This window comes from Hemiscyllium ocellatum, chromosome 12 (assembly GCF_020745735.1).
Source record: "Hemiscyllium ocellatum isolate sHemOce1 chromosome 12, sHemOce1.pat.X.cur, whole genome shotgun sequence".
Taxonomy (NCBI): Eukaryota; Metazoa; Chordata; class Chondrichthyes; order Orectolobiformes; family Hemiscylliidae; genus Hemiscyllium; species Hemiscyllium ocellatum.
Window position 1 is genome coordinate 36,261,297 of NC_083412.1, and position 16,242 is coordinate 36,277,538.

General features: G+C 39.0%; 1 protein-coding gene across 1 annotated transcript in view; it reads left to right on the top strand.

Annotated features, from left to right (window-relative positions):
* The window catches only part of LOC132820918 (cilia- and flagella-associated protein 47-like), a 491,537-nt gene that overhangs the window by 55,440 nt on the left and 419,855 nt on the right, over positions 1-16,242 (top strand). The window contains 5 exon segments of the mRNA XM_060833275.1: positions 4,023-4,166; positions 7,261-7,444; positions 8,700-8,753; positions 10,954-11,050; positions 14,045-14,261. Of these exon segments, the coding sequence (XP_060689258.1) occupies positions 4,023-4,166; positions 7,261-7,444; positions 8,700-8,753; positions 10,954-11,050; positions 14,045-14,261 (696 nt within the window).

Genomic DNA, 16,242 nt, shown 5'->3' on the forward strand with positions numbered 1-16,242 from the left:
GGCCCCTGCTGTTCTGCCACGCCAGCCAGGATGGAATACTTAACAGCCTATAACTGCTTTCCTGCTTTAACCTCTGAATGAAAGGCTGTGCCATGTGACATTACTTGACTCTGGCCTGAGACGCCAAATTTGGATGCCTGGCAATTGGGGGAGGCAGAGCTAAACTAAGGGGGCTGTTAATGCTAATTTTTCAGTAGAAAATGGTTTACAAGCATGTAATATTAGCAGGTTAGATCAATGAATGAAGCATGCAGCCAACTGAATATGAATGGCATGAGCATGAAATTCTTTGAGGGATGCGATTTTCCAAAATTATAATTTTATGATGAAACTTGTCTCATTGCCTACAAATGTTTCTCACAAAACATTTGCATCATAATCACTGGGGCTATTATATGCTCAGATCAGAAATGCATGTAAAATATGAGACTTCAATAAACTGAAATTATAGTGTTTTGACATGATTTCTTGAGTGTTATAATGGGCAAAAACAAGTTTACATGCCTGATATTTAGGGAAAAAAAATAATCATTTTGACAATCTCAATGTCTCAGGTTCTGGTTTGTGAAAAGGAAGAGTGCTCCCCCTAAAGGCAGCTTTGTAAATGGAAATGTTGCTATTCTGGGCCTTGCCTCAATGAATGTAAATGAATTGTTTGTTCTGAGTCTGGTTTTATGTTTGTGCAGTATGGGTTTATAAGTATATAGCACCTTCAATATATCATATCATCCCATTAGATTAAGATGGACAGAAGTTAGAAACACCAAAAGTGTGAAAACAATTTTTTTGAGGAAGTCTTTGAAGGTGAGGAGATACAGAGCAAGATGGAAGATTTTAGAAGATAATTCAAATTCAAGACCATGTTGACTGAGGTCTTTGTTGCTGGTTAAATTGTGAAATAAATATACATTTTTATTCATAACTACAATACATTGTTATAATTGTACCTATCTCAATTTTTAAAACATTCTCTCACAGGATATAGGAACAGTTGTGACCACCCTAACTTCCCTAGAGAAGGTGTTATGATATAGCAGTGAACCCTTCTGTTAATTAAATCAAATGCCCAGAAAAGCTCTCCTTGCCTCTTAATCTGTTAAAATATGAATGATAGAGAACTCCCAAATTCCACTTTTTAACAAAAATAATATCAATTTATTCTTTAAAAGTGAACATTAAACAACAGCTATTCACAACTCTCATCCCCCCTTTCTCTTCACTGTTTATATTCTGCCTCCAACACTATAGTAATAGACTGTTCCAATAAAACACACTAAAGTTACATCAGCTTAATTTCAAAACCATACAGCAGCTGTTGTCATCAGTGTCTTTCTTCTTCTGGCTGAAGATCTCCCTGCATCATCTTCTTTCTTTTACTGCAAATATGTTTCATATGTAAAGGTATCTTTGATAGACAGTGTTCCTAATTTCTTGAGTCTGTCTCAATGGCAGATACTCTGTCTGACTTTCAAAAAGCCTGCTTTTTTGTACCCCCAACATGGGATCATCTCATCGGTTCGATGTTGGCAAAACAATAAATTCAAACTCGATTGGGTTTTAGAATCCTATGGCCCCATGGAATTGCTTAGCTCAGTCTATTTTGGGCTGACGTGACTCTTTTCTATACAAGTAGCTCAATGTGAAAGCTTTACAAGGCCTGGTGCTATTCCTCACATATGTCCTGTATTCTTCATTTAACCAAGGCTGATTCCTAGGCTTGATAGTATTAGTAAAGTGAGAGAAATGCTAGGTCATGAGCTTTCACTTTGTAGTCGAATATAATTGTATGGGTGCTGCCCACTGTGCCCCATGGATAACCAATTTTGAGATGTTAGATACATGGTATCAAGAAATGATCCACAGGGGCAGGACTAGACACTGCAATGGAGGATACGTTCATTGTGAAGATAGAATCTCATGTTCACAAGGACTGTGATGATAAGACCTACTTCACTGACGTGGACAACTGCATCTGCGGCTTGGTGAGGAACACATGAATAGAGGGTCCCCAGTTTACGAACCATTGCCTTACAGACACTTGTATTTACAAATGTTCCCCCATACATGGGTGTAATTTTAAAGACTCAACATGCAAATGTTTCCTATACTTTCCATTGTCCTGCTTTCCATTGTCCTGCATCTTATTCCAACTTGTATACAATTCAACTTGTGAGCAGAGTCCAGAGCAGAATCCATTCACAACCCAGAAATTGCCTATATTTACAGAATGGATCATAGAATCATCACAGAATTGTTACAATGCAGGAGGCCCATTGTGCCCACATGGCTGTTCACATAAGCATCACTACCTAATGCCAATCTTCTGCTTTGTCCCTATGCCAGTGTGTACTACTTAAATCGAAGTCATTACCTAATGCTGCCTTGAATGTCTCAATTGAACCTGTTTCCATCTCATGGCGAGGCAGTGCACTCCACACCTAAAATATTTGCTGTGTGAAAGAAATGTTTTCTCACATCACCCTTGCTTTTTCATCACATTACTAAAAAACTATGTCCTCTCTTATTTCTTTTATGAGCAGGCACAGTTTCTCCCTATCTATACCCAGCTGCTACTGACTTTGAAAGCCTGTATCAAATCTGTTCTCAGCTGCTTTCTCTCCAAAGAGAAGTTGCAACTTCTTCAATCTGTCCTCATAACTGAAGTTTCTCATTAGTGGAACCATTCTTCTCAATCAGTTCTGCATTCTCCTTCATGAATTCACATCTTTCCTATAACGTGGCACACATAAAGGCACGCAACACCCCTAACAAGTCTTGCATGGAGTTTCAACATCACCTCCTTTCTCTTGTACTCTAATCATCTCATGATAAAGCCAAGGACACACGATATTTTATTGACTGCTGTCTGCACCTCTCCTGATACCTTCAGGGATCTGTAGGCCTATACATCCAGGTCCTTCTATTCCTGCATCCCTTTTGGAATTGTATCCACTATTTAATATTGTCTAGTTATCTTCTTCTGACCAAAGTGTATCACCTCATACACTGAAACTTATCTGTCACCTAACTGCCCAATCCATCAACTTGTCAAAGTCAGTTTTTCCTTTTGTTGATTTTCTCACCACCTGCCACACACCCAGTCTATTAGTTACTTACTTCAGGATTCAAGCATCTAGGTCAATAGTGGTGTTTCTGACCACTCTCGGTGAAGGGTATTGACGTCCCCATTCTGTACCTTTGCTCCCCTCAGTGGGTACCGCAAGCAGTGCTCAACATGGGGGAGCAGTGATTCATCAGCGAATGAGGATGTAGGTGGTAATAAGCAGATGTCCTCATTGTCCAGTGTGATCTGATGCAGTAAGATTTCATGGTGGTATCTAGGACGTTGTCTGTAGGTGTGATTCAGTATGGATTGCAGTCAAGCTGTTATGTGGTTTAACAGTGGGGCAGCTTTGCTAATTTTGGCACAAGCCTCCAAATTTAATAAGAATACCATTGTAGGATCGCAATGTTTTCGTGTGTCACTGTCATTTCTAGTCTCTAAATTGATGCTTGGTGATCTGTTCTGGTGTTAATTCCTTTTGACATTTCTGTAGGAGTTTGGCTGAGTAACTTGGCCACTTCAGATGGCTGTTCAGAGTGGTGAAGACCAGGTAAGGATGATGCATTCCCTTTGAAAGGCCACTATTGAACCAGATGTGTTTTTCCATTGTTCAGGCAATGCGTGTGACACTGACCAGGCCAACATTTATTGTCTATCCCTAATTGTCCAGCGACCTGTGGGGTCTAGAGTCTGGAGTTTTATAGAGAAAGATACCATCAACTAAGATTGAATCTGGCATCTGGCTATTGGTGAACCTGACGGTTATTTGTTAAGTTGTTGTCTTCGTTGCATGATTACATGATATCCTCAGTTTATATTCTTAAATACTTGAATATTTCTTTAAGTATTGACCATGGTCTTGAACACCTTGGTTTGACCACAACTGTTAAATCATATCTTTACATTATTCATGTTAATATAATACAGATACGTTATATTTTCTATTAATTTCCCGCAGTGAAAAAACACATCAACAGATTCCTGTGGACCCTGAGTACACTTACAATGATGATGAGGTAGCAGCAATGAAAGCCCATAAAAAATATTATGAAGATTTTATTCGGCATCTAAGATTGCGTCGCTCACAAAAGCAGGATCGCAGGTAAACAATGGACATATTCATGTGCTGCTTTGGCAAAATGCAAAATTTAATGGTGCAGCAGAACTTTTTATCCTAGGGTGGTGCTAATTTTTAATATATTTTCAGATTATCCCTTGTTTCATTGGATCTATAAAATGAGGATTTAAGAGGCCAATTACAGATAAATGCCGAAGAATGTATCAAGAATTAATTGACATCTCTTTAAATAGCTATATTTTCATTCTTTCTTTACACAATAGAAATAAGATTTTCCCTCGGCTAATGAATAGAACATACTATTTTGACGTGATACAGTGTTGTGCAAATATTTCTGGGTGCACAATACTATAAAAATAGTTTACAGTCTTGTATGAGATTAAAATACCCTTTATGATTGTTGAGAATTTTTTGAATGGTAGTATTCTGAAATAAACTTGAAATAAGTACCATAATTATATTAATATTTTAGATATCTGAAGAAACAGAATGCACAGTTATGTGTAGAGAGGTCAGTTCTTACTTAGGAAAGCCAACATATGTTTTGAATAGCCTATTCTGTGGAATACATAGTCTATGATTAAACGAAATAATCCTTGATTTGATTGATGACATTTTCTACAATGGTGCAATGAAGAAAAGCATTCCGATAGCTTCATTGTTTCTTTTTGTTTTCTCCTTTTCAAATTAACTGGGAGTGAAAGTAGAAATCTCATGAATGGTCCTACTGTAATAGGACAGTGAAAATAAAGTTTCAGATCATTATCATATTCTCATGGCTTGACATTTTATATGCTTCTTATTTTGAAAGGCAGCGCACAATACCAGTGGAGAATGAACTATTTAAATCTGCTAATATGGGGCGAGGCAGCCAAGTTGAGGAATTAGGATTTCTATAGGAATGCAAAGAAATTCTTGTGCCTGTATAATACCTTTCATGATCTGAAGTAATTTACAGTTAATTAAGTTATTTTAAAGTGATGCCCTATTGTAGTGCAGGATGGGAGATGGGAACAAGAGGTGGGCATCATCACAGACATGTACAACACAGGAGGCCATTGAACACATTGTACCAGTGTTTGGTCTTTGAAAGAAAACTAGCTATTTTCAGCCCCACACTCCCACCTTTTGTCCAGAATCCTGAATTTGTTCATCCTCAAGTATTTTCCAATTCCCTCGTATAATTGATTATAAAATCTTCTTTAACTACATTTTCAGGGAGAATGATTGATTCCTGCCACTGAATCAGTTCTATAAACATACCATCATCTTTCCACTTTCATACTTTTCGTCTCTTGACCTGTGACACTGTAGAATACCTTCTGCAAATCCATTATTACAATATGAACTGCACAACCTTGGTCAGCTTCCTCTGCTACTTAATTAAGGATTAGAATTAAATTAGTTAGCTCTGTCTTCAACAAATTCATGCTAGTATTCCTTGATTAAACAGTGCCTTTCAAAATTAAAGGTTATTTTGTCCATGATAGTAGTTTCCGATAACATGCCCACCAAGTGATGTTAGGCTGTAGTTTTCTGATGTGTCCATTTCCTTTTCTTTGAAGAGTAGCACATAATTGCAATCCTGTAATGCTCCTCCAAAATTGTAGCCAGTTAACGGCAACGTAGGACCTCATTGTGCTGTTGTTGACTTTTAATCCAGAACATGTGAGAAACCTTGCACCTTTAGCTTTTTGGGGTGATGTTAGGAAAGGTGATGTGGCCTTCCTTTGCTGGCCCCATTGAGACCTCCCAAGGCTCCACAGAAAATGTCATTCCCCATTCATTAAATCTCTCTTGCTGCCTTTGTAATTGTTTTCAAATTCCAGAACCTCTCTCTCTCTCTCTCTCTCTCTCGCTAAATGTTTCCTATGCCATTGATTTTTGTGCTTCTGAAGTATCTATTTCTTCTTTTTGCTGTCCTTAAATGGTTGAGAGTTCAGGGAGGACATGATTACCAGGAGTTGCCAGTGGTGACTTGCTGCATGCACATCTGTGAATGTTGGAGCTTGAGGAGACTTTGGCTGCTGCCAGTTGCTGAAAAACTTTCGAGTTTCAGAGTTTGAGGAGCGGCTGGAGTCACTCACTCCTGCACTGTGGTTCTCAGGCAACCAACTTCTGGAACAAATAGGGTTCAGGAATCTATGCCCCAGATACATTGTATTCGAATTAGGCAGAGAGCAGCCACAAGGCTGATCACTAGGTTTGGAGACTTAAGTGGAAAAACTGAAGTAATTTGAGATCTCAACTTGGAAGAAGACATCCCAACATGAAGGGCTGATGTATGGCATACTACTGGTATATTTGACACATGAGATTGTCCAGAGAAACAAAAGCAGGATAATAAAAAAGATAGAAAACTTTGAGGCTGGAAGTAGTATGATTTTGGAAGAGGTTTTGTGTTGTGGCATTGTGCAGAAAGGGTTTGGGTTTTGAGTAGAGTGGTCTCAGTTCTTGAATCTGATAGAACCTGTGCAAATTAATGCTTAGTTACACTTTAAACACTTAACACTAATGCTGATAGGTATGGCTGACCCCTTATTATTCTGAACATGAATGAAAGCTTATTTTTTCCAAACTCCTCACCTTTACTGCCCAAGTCTTAAATGTTAAAGGTTTCAGTTACCTTTTGCTTTGGAATTGTCAAGTAGTTGCTGCCCAATTTTCAATGTGCCCTCCTGCCTATCAGTGCTGCTGAATAAAATCTTGTCTTCAATTGAAGTTTCATTGTGATGATCTGGTTTACACTTCAACATGTATTGCCATTATGAACCTTGAATTCCTATTAGAAATTATAGTTTTATTTATGCACATGGCTTTTCATATTGCTGCTGTGTTGATCATAACGTTTTGTACTTAACTCAACTACCTTTGCTTCAAATAACTGAAGATATGGAGAATATTTTATAGAGTTATTATTTTGTTTATGAACAGTATAAAGTAGCAGAGCAAAAGGTTTGCTCTGGAAAAATCAGATGCAACTAAGATTTATCAAAAATATGTACTTTTAGTTGGAATCCTGAGTAGAAAATGATCTTCAATTGGCTCTTAACAAGATATTTAAATGACCTTGTATACTATAGTATTATTGTAAAACCTATTCATTTTCCATCTTTAGAGAATTTGAACAATTTAACAACGCAAAAGATATTGGTCTGAGACCTGCAGAAGGACTAAACTCTCCATATCCTGAAGTCACACCCTTTATGCCACAGAGACAGCCACTAAAAATATGTTCTACGGTGCCGCCACCTAGGAAACACAAGCCTAAAGTCACATACAGCAATCTTGCAGAAAAACCAGTGAGTTTGTTTCATTTCAGTTCCACTTTTATGGTAAGATTATGTAGCAGCCATGTTATCATCAGAAATAGAAACAGAAACTGGTGGAAATTATTCAGCGGTGGAGGCTGGAACTGAGTGCATGAGCTAGTTCTTCATTTTTGGGTCGGAACTCTAAAATCAACCAGCTTGAATTGACACCTGGTAGCTGGCATAGGTTCCGGCAAATCCAATTGCGGTCTTTATTGTGGTAGGTGATTATTCTGGAATGAGGAAGAAAGGAGAGCAGTGCCCAACAGCACGTCAAGTCTTCTTGCAAGGGCAGCCACATGATGTACAGATTCCACCTTGTGGTACTTCAGGTGGCTGTATGGCAGAGCATATTGGTTCCTGAGTGCAGCAGGAGACGACTAGTCTGTCAGATGAAGCAGGCCTGGCAGGAGGTGCCTCAGGAAATAGCTACTATGTTAGAGAGGCCCCCACAATCTTCTGTGGTCTGGCAAGGAGAGACAACCTGCTACATCCAGTATTGACCGGCAAAAACATGATTTGCACAGCCTTGGGTCTGTGGTGCCACCAAACACAGAAATGTGGTTTTCCAGATTGGGAAAGCTCCTATCACAAGTTCTTGAGGAGAAGGCAACACAAGACAGCAATATCTCATGTTTGACCCACTGGAGGTGGGTCCAACACTCAACTGTTGGATTCCACTGAATGAAGAGTTATCTGATCCTTTTCTTTAAAAGCAGTACTCTTAAATGCACCATCCCTATGACCGCCTTTCCACAGTGATGTTGCCTGTATTTCCTGTAACTCTCCTCCAAAATTGCTTTCTCTTTATTGAGCTGACAATTGAATTGTTTGCATGATTAGTCGATGGACCACCATTGTTGTCTGGGTTCCCTCTGCACAAACCACATGTTTCAGATCACATCAAAGTTGCTATGCGGCAGGACTACGTTGGGAAGTTTCACATTGTTTGGCAATACAAAATTGCAGGCTCATTTGCCATCACTGTTCAGCAATAAATAAAATCAACTTCAGTTTCATAACCTTTCCTTAAGTTCTGACAAATGTCCGTCACACATGCTGCTTGGCCGGCTGATTGTTTCCCAGCACTTTTTGTTCTTATTTCAGTTTTGCATTATGCACAGTGTTTTGTTCGTGTATGACTCGAAACCCTGAATAATCATGTGCTTATACCAGGGCCACTTGTGCCTCATTATTTCTTCCTTCATTTGACATAATATTTTTTGTTCTGTCTTTCCACCTCAAGGCATTGGCCTGTCGCGATGAAGGTTCCATAGGTGCAATGGGCCATTTTGCAAAGGTGAGTTGCAAAAGCAGGGTATTCTTGATTGGGTTGAGGGCAATGGGGAAGGGAATTGGAATAGTTCAAGGTGTAACAAAAGTGAACCTTCACCTGCTCCAACATTCATGCACTATGTTGCCAATAAGGCTTGCTGGAAAGCTTTTAGGAGAGGATTGCCATCCATAGCACAAGTTAATCCCCGGGATATTTCTGCAAGCAACCTGGGAGGAAAATTGTTGCTGCAATAAAATATTTTTAAAAAGAATTCTTCAAACACTTTCACTAATGAGTTGTGAAAATATTGGAGATGTGGGATAAAACTGTTTGGACTCTCAATCAGTCAAGCAACAAAATCTGTGCACTTTTGAATGGGCATGGGAAGTGCACAGAAATCTATTGGTCTCAAATTGGAATATACTAATTGATGGAGGATCCTTCATCCTCAGAGGAAGAAAATTCCACAGATAAAATGTTACTTAAATCCACCAGTCTTTCTCACAGATGATTTGGCTTTGGTAAAGATCTGACAATGACCTGCGGATGTTTTAACTTCAGATAATTGCAAGATGTTTTGCTTATGAGAAAGAAGGGGAAGTAAAAACAAAGACTTGTACAATGTGTGAGAATTAAAAATAATTGTATTGTTCACTTGAATTTTTGCACCATCATTTACTGGTAATCACTTTATCTTGGCAAACAAATGATTTATACCAAAAGTATATTAGCAAAGTACAATTGAACATAGGCATGCATGCTTCTCATTGTATCACCTGAAACAAGAAAATGCTTACACAAAGTTTTTCCTGAGCATACTAATTTTTCTTTCTCATGATGGTCTTTTACTGCCTTTTATGACCATCTTCAGCCTAATTGTTGACATCTTGTCCATTAGACATGCATCCACAGCTTTCTTGCGTTTGCTGTTCCAGTCTGGAATAAGCTACTGATCAAACTTGAGCAAACTAACTCTTTTTGTCTCCCACATATTCATCAGCTGTCAGGGTAAAATTTGCAGCTAATGATTTTCTTTCAAAGATAATGTGTTCACAGTTGCAAGGAAATACTCAGACCATTTTCATACAAGATCCCAGAAGCAGAAATGAGGTAAACAGCTAATGAATTTGATTTTGTAACATTCTTTGAGAGTTAAAAGGGAAATTTGTAAATGTCGTCAGACAGCTCTCCTGCCCTTTTTTGAGTAGTGGCATATGATCTTTTGAATGCATTTCAGAGGACAGATATCTCATTATAGCTTTCTTTAATGGGGATCCCCAGCATGGAGCTGTTGTGACAATATCAAGTTTCCTGAGTTGCCAGTGTGATTAGAAAATTCTCACAGACAGCCTATCAGGGAATGAAAGGTATTAAAATCCAATTACGTTTTCAGCAGTTTGTGCCAAAAGAAATACTCATTAGATATAATGAGAAAATGTATAAAATAAATTTGTTTGAAGGGTTTAGTTTTAATCTTAACAGTGAAATGTCCCTCCACTCAAAAACACAGTAATATCTATAAATATATTGTCTATTGTTTCCAAACAGTATTTTTTTTAGTTTATTAAACAACAGTCCACAAATATAAAATTGCATTTGAAAGACTGCATCTGTTGCTCAGCAATTGTTATTGTTTACTGTGCTGATAGAAGGACTGAACAAGTTGAAACCTTTTATTGGGTTTCAAACAGTGATGTGAGAGTGAAGGAAGGAAAATTGATTCTGCGTGAACTGATTACAATGATCATTGGCTGTGATAACAGTGCACAGCACAACCTCTGGCAGAGTAGGGAATAACAGAAAGCAACTTTGGGATTTCTCCATTAGTGCAGACCTGCATGAAATCCTGAAGATGTGGTCAATTTCAGAGGACTCGTTTCATAAATCTCTAGCTGTTCATCATCAGAAACTCCAGCAAGATTCAGGTCAATTTCCAGCATCTTATCATGCCCCTTTTATGAAAAAGAGAGGGAAGAACAAAAGTGCAATTCAAGTAAGATTTGTTTCTAGAAACACAGAGAACTGGGGAACACAGTGTTAAGCATTCAGATTAGCTTTCAAGTAAAATTTTGTGGAAAAATGTCTTGTTAGTTTGTTTAATAACCAAAAAAAAACTATTTGAAAACAATGGACAATGTATTTATAGATATTGTAGATGAAACATTTCACTGTTTTCTCCCTCCACTCCAAGCACATTTACTCTTCTTTCAATTATTTACCATAGGCTAGAGATGGCCTTAATGCTGTTCCATCTTCACTTCAAGAGGAAATGGATTGCAGTTTGTTTCTGACACCCCAGCAAATTCATCAAATATCCATTGGTAGGTTCAATGTTTATAACATTGATCGAGACAAAAGATGATTTCATGGGATGTGTACATAACTATCAAGGCAGGGTTTAATGCCCATCTCTAATTGCACTTGGTCTGAATGCCTTGTTATGCCATTTCAGTCAGCCATGTTACTCTGGCTCAGTTCCATTTAGGCTACAGCAGGACGATAAGGAAGGTAGATGTCCTGTCCACAATGGTTTTGTCACAATTATGAAGATGATCTTTATATTCTAGGTTTAGTTGGCAAATTTAAATTCTAGTAGCTGCTGTGGTGAGATTTGAAACTGAGTCACCAAACATTAGTCTGAATTGCTACTTCAGTGACACCACCAATTCCCCACTTGTTTCTGAATAGTCAGTTTGTTAAGGTCATTATTTTTCTGTCACAAAGTTGCATCTGCAGATACTGCTTATTGAAATATAGATATTTGTCACATGTTTTACCAACCATTTACGTTTATGGTTACATATGAAATGTTTATCTAACATTTATATTTCAAATGTTACCCCAATATTCAATGTTCCCTTTTGAAAGTGACAAGGAAATTAGTTTGGATCAATGGTGTGTGGTGCTTAATGGGTGAGAATCCTGTCAGTTATTTGGTGTAGTTCTTGGGGTTCGCCTCTTCCACTTGCCCCATTGTGACTTCATTGAGTAAATGTCAAAGGTTGTGATATGTGGAGAGCCATGACTACCAACCTTCAGACATGTTGATAGTAATTTATCTTCTGATTAATATAGAGAGAGGGGGGAGTTTTTTTTCCAAATACATGTTTAACATTGAGCAAAAGAATGGGTTATTTGGTGTCCGATTGTGCATGCCTACTGCAGACTTTCATCTTTCCCATTCTAAATGTTTCTTCTTCCTGGAGTTTGTTTCTATTGTTCTGGGTTATTATGCAACAGGTTTCACTGTGCCTTTGGTTGGTCCCTTTCTGGCTGGTCCATGCATATTAACTCGGCAACAGGCTGTCCTCTCAGACTGAACCACTTTTCTCCTGCTCCAGATGATAACCTCATGTACGTCTCTGAGGTTGGTGCAATCCCAGCCTTGTTAGCATCTGTATTTATTAGAAGCTCTTGGAGGCAGCCTATGATCCCTTAAGGAAATAGGAGACTGTAGGCAGGTCTCTGATTGCTCCCTGAAATAGGCAAAATGGGATTGTGTGGGTTTTTCAGTTAGCTACTGGGCCACCCTGATGAGGATCAATAACGTCAAATCTGAACTTAATTTCTCTTCCACTGATGCTGCTATGTCTGCCAACAGTGTTGCCAGCATTTTCTATTTTTATTTCAGGTTTGCAGCATCTCCAGCATGTTGCTTTTGAATCTCAGAATATTGATACTTTCATAGTTTATTAAACCAATTACATACAGTGTTTTGACCATAACGTGATCTTCATTTTCTTAATTTCTAAGTAAATCCAATCTAATTCAAAAAGTAGAAAAGACTTTCTCCTACATATTGGTCTTCTCGTTATGATGCTTTTGGTGCATTCAGATGTGATACATGGAGGTGTTAAAATCTTATCTCGAATTATTTATGAGATCATGTGGAAATTCAATCCTTACACTTTTTCTTTTCAGTGACCCCCTTCTAAGATATTTTACACCTCTATCATTTTGGAAATTCATTGGTCAATCTTTCTTAGTTTATATGGTTTCTTCTACCCTTACAGGAAGGGGTGTGAGATTAAAAAAGAACCAGCCCTTTCTGATATCTCATGCAATTAGCAATTCTTAATGTGTGATCTTAGATGGTGAACTAAAACATAATAAAAAAACACTATGCAGAGGAACCTCGATTATCCGAATGAGATAAGCGGCACTATTTCATTTGGATAATTGATTCTTCGGTTAATTGATTTTCTCTAGGGCTCAGAGTTTTCTGTGAAGTCTGCTCCCCGTTCAGGAGACTAGGCAGCAACACACTGCGCATGAGACCCTGCCCCCAACCTTGTCCGCTGCCAGTCCTATCCACCACTGCACCCCCATCCACGCCCCGCCCCACCCCCAATCTCGCACCCACTAACATCCCCACCCACTGTCTGACCCCCGTCTGCACCACCGGCCCCATCCGACCATGCCCTGCTAGGCCAGCTGGACTGTACATTAACGTAAGACTGCTGCTGCCTTTGTGGGGTAATATCCAAATAGCGTGCGCGCGCACACACATACACGCACACAACTTTTTGACAGGTTCCACTCCTGCCCAGTACAGTACAATGTTAAAATGATTATCTGGGGCAGGGGTTTAGGGTTCACCTCTACGTAGAACTCCAGGGAAAGTGTGAGGGGAGAGAGAAAGGGTGGGAGGTCAGTCATTTGGAGATGGTGCCTGGACTGTCCAGCACTGTTCTCAGCAGCATTTCAGTGAGCTGAGTTTGTTTGTAATCATTGTACCAGTAAACAAAAGACGCGATCAGGGTTGAAACAGCTCTTTGACGTAATGTTTCTATCGGGACCTTGAGATCCCCTCGGATAAACCGATATTCGGTTAATCGAGGTACCTCCGTATTGAGAAAATAATGGAAATGAATAATTCACTAAATCTGGTTGGAGAGTAAATATTTTAATCTCTAAGCTTGTTTTTGCTCTGTTCCCTGCAAATTATTCCCTTTAACTAACAAAAGGAAAGCATAGTTTTAAAAGTCATCATATTTAAATATTAATCATGAACAACTTTAAATAGAGTAAGCTTTAACAGTAATTTTGGTCCAGAAATAATTCATGAGATTAGGCATTAGAATATAAGCAACAGTATTATTGTTGTTGTAACATTGCTGCACTATGAATTGTATACAGTTCCACTTTTCACTTTTCTAAGAATCCAGTACCCACTCCCTCAAGTTTTGATCTTGGAAAATGTACTTAATGATCAAGGAACTGCTACCCTTTGTCCCCTGTGGGATTGCATTTAATCTATGACAAAGGCAATTTGTTTGGTACAATTTGTTTTTGAATTTCTTTTTAAACTTCAGGTCCAACTACAATTGACTTTGGAAATGTTTGTGTATATTCAACATCAAAGCAGATTTTAAATATTGTGAACAACTTACCCACTTACATACTAATTGAAGTGACAGCTGACTATCCAGAACTCCGGGAATCCAGCCCATTGTCTCAGGTGGTACCACCCACGACCGCAGCTTGCCTACCTATAATATTTGAATCTACATCAGAGGGAGCATTTCAAAAGTAAGTTTCAAAGAAGAATTGCTTTGTTTTTCAATAGAGAAGCAAACTGTCAGTGAACATAAATAAATGAAAATAAATAAATAAGTTGGTTTTGGTCAATTGAATATGAGGGTGGTGACAAAGCAGGCAAAATAGTCTTTTTTGCCTCTCATATGTCAGTCTAATATTCATTTCTATTCAATTCCACATAAACAAACATGCAATGGACATTTCATGGGCAAACAGTGCAGTACTGTACAGTTTGATTCCTTGTCCATTGTTAATTTCATCTCCACACTGCCTCACATGTTTTGATGTTGTAGCAAATTAAGTATAAATTATTGTTCTTACCTTCTGAGGTCTTATGCCACTGAGATGCACTGGGGACCTTATTGAAAGTTTAAGCAAGTGTGTTTCCATTTACTTTGCTAAAGGGTCTTGGAAAAAAAAAACATTTTCAAAAGCATAACTTAAAGTAGGTCTCAATTTCCAGATTAGAATTCTTTGAGGAGTTAACAAGTAGGATAGTTAAAGGGGTAACAATGGGTGTAATATATTTGGATTTTCAGAATGCATTTGATAAGGTACCATACATAAGGTTACTTAACAAGGTAAGAGCCCATGGGTATTGTGGTTAGTATATTAGAATGGATAGAGGACTGGCTAGCTAATAGACAACGGAGAGTTATGATAAGACAGGATATTTTCAGACTAACAAATTGTAACTAGTGCCACAGGAATAAATACTGCAACCATAATTATTTGGATAAGAAAGTGAATGTACTGCAGCTAAGTTTGTCGATGACATACAGATAAGTGTGAATGCAAGTGGTGAGGATGGCTTTAATGGTCTGAAAAAGACAGAGATAGGTTAAACAAGGAAAATAGAAGTGAAGAATATTATTTAAGAACAGAGAGGTGCAGAAATCTACAACACAGAAGTATTTCGGGGTCCCATGAACACATTACAAAAAAGTTAGCATCCAAGTCTTTATTTTTTTGGCAGCAGTTGAAATGGGAGGAGTGACAGCGAGGACCAGAGGCCCAATGGGAAGGTAAGTTTAAAGTATATAAGCTTATCTCAGGGGTTCAGTGGTCTTCATTTCTTCGATGGCAGTTGAAGTAGGAGGAGTGACAGTGAGGACCAGAGGCCCGACAGGAAGATAAATTTAACTCGTGTATAGGTGGAGCGCATGCTGAGCAGAAGTGGACGTGGGACTGCTCGGTAATTGAGGATTTATATTCGGGTAGTTGCTTTACCCGAAGTAGTGTCGGGTAGCGTCTACCACCCATCCTCCTCCTCTAACCAGAAAAAAAGGCTCTATGCACCAGATTAAGTGAATTAAATGGACTAGTTTTTATTTTATTTTTTAGTTTTCAGTAATCTCATCGGGAATTTAGAATAGTGGGAATGGAGGTTAGGGCAGTTGAATGTTCCTCCTGCAGAATGTGGGAGGTAAGGGTCACCACTGTATCTGTGGGAAGTGCACTCAACGCTAGCTCCTCAAGAACTGTGTTGGGAACTGGAGCTGGAGCTGGATGAACTTCAGATCATTCGGGAGGTGGAGGGGGTTATTGAGAGGACTTACAGGGAGGTAGTCACACCTCAGGTACAAGAGAAGGGGTAGATGGGTTACTGTCAGGGCACAGAAAGGGAATCGGCAGGCAGTGCAGGGATCCCCTGTGGCCGTTCCCTTCAACAACAAGTATACCGTTTTGGAGACTGTTGGGGGGAATGACTTACCAGGGATAAGCAATGGGGCATGGATCTCTGGCACAGAGTCTGTCCGTGTTACTCAGAAAGGAAGGGGGAAGAGGAGCAGAGCATAAGTCATTGGCGGACAGATAGGAGGTTATATGGGAACGTGGGAGACTCACTGTTGGTGTGTTGCCACCCAGATGCCGGGTTCATGATGTCTCTGATCATGTTTTCGGGATCCTTGAGGGGAAGGGGAAGCAGCCCCAAGTTGTGGTCCACATAAGCACCAACGACATAGGCAGG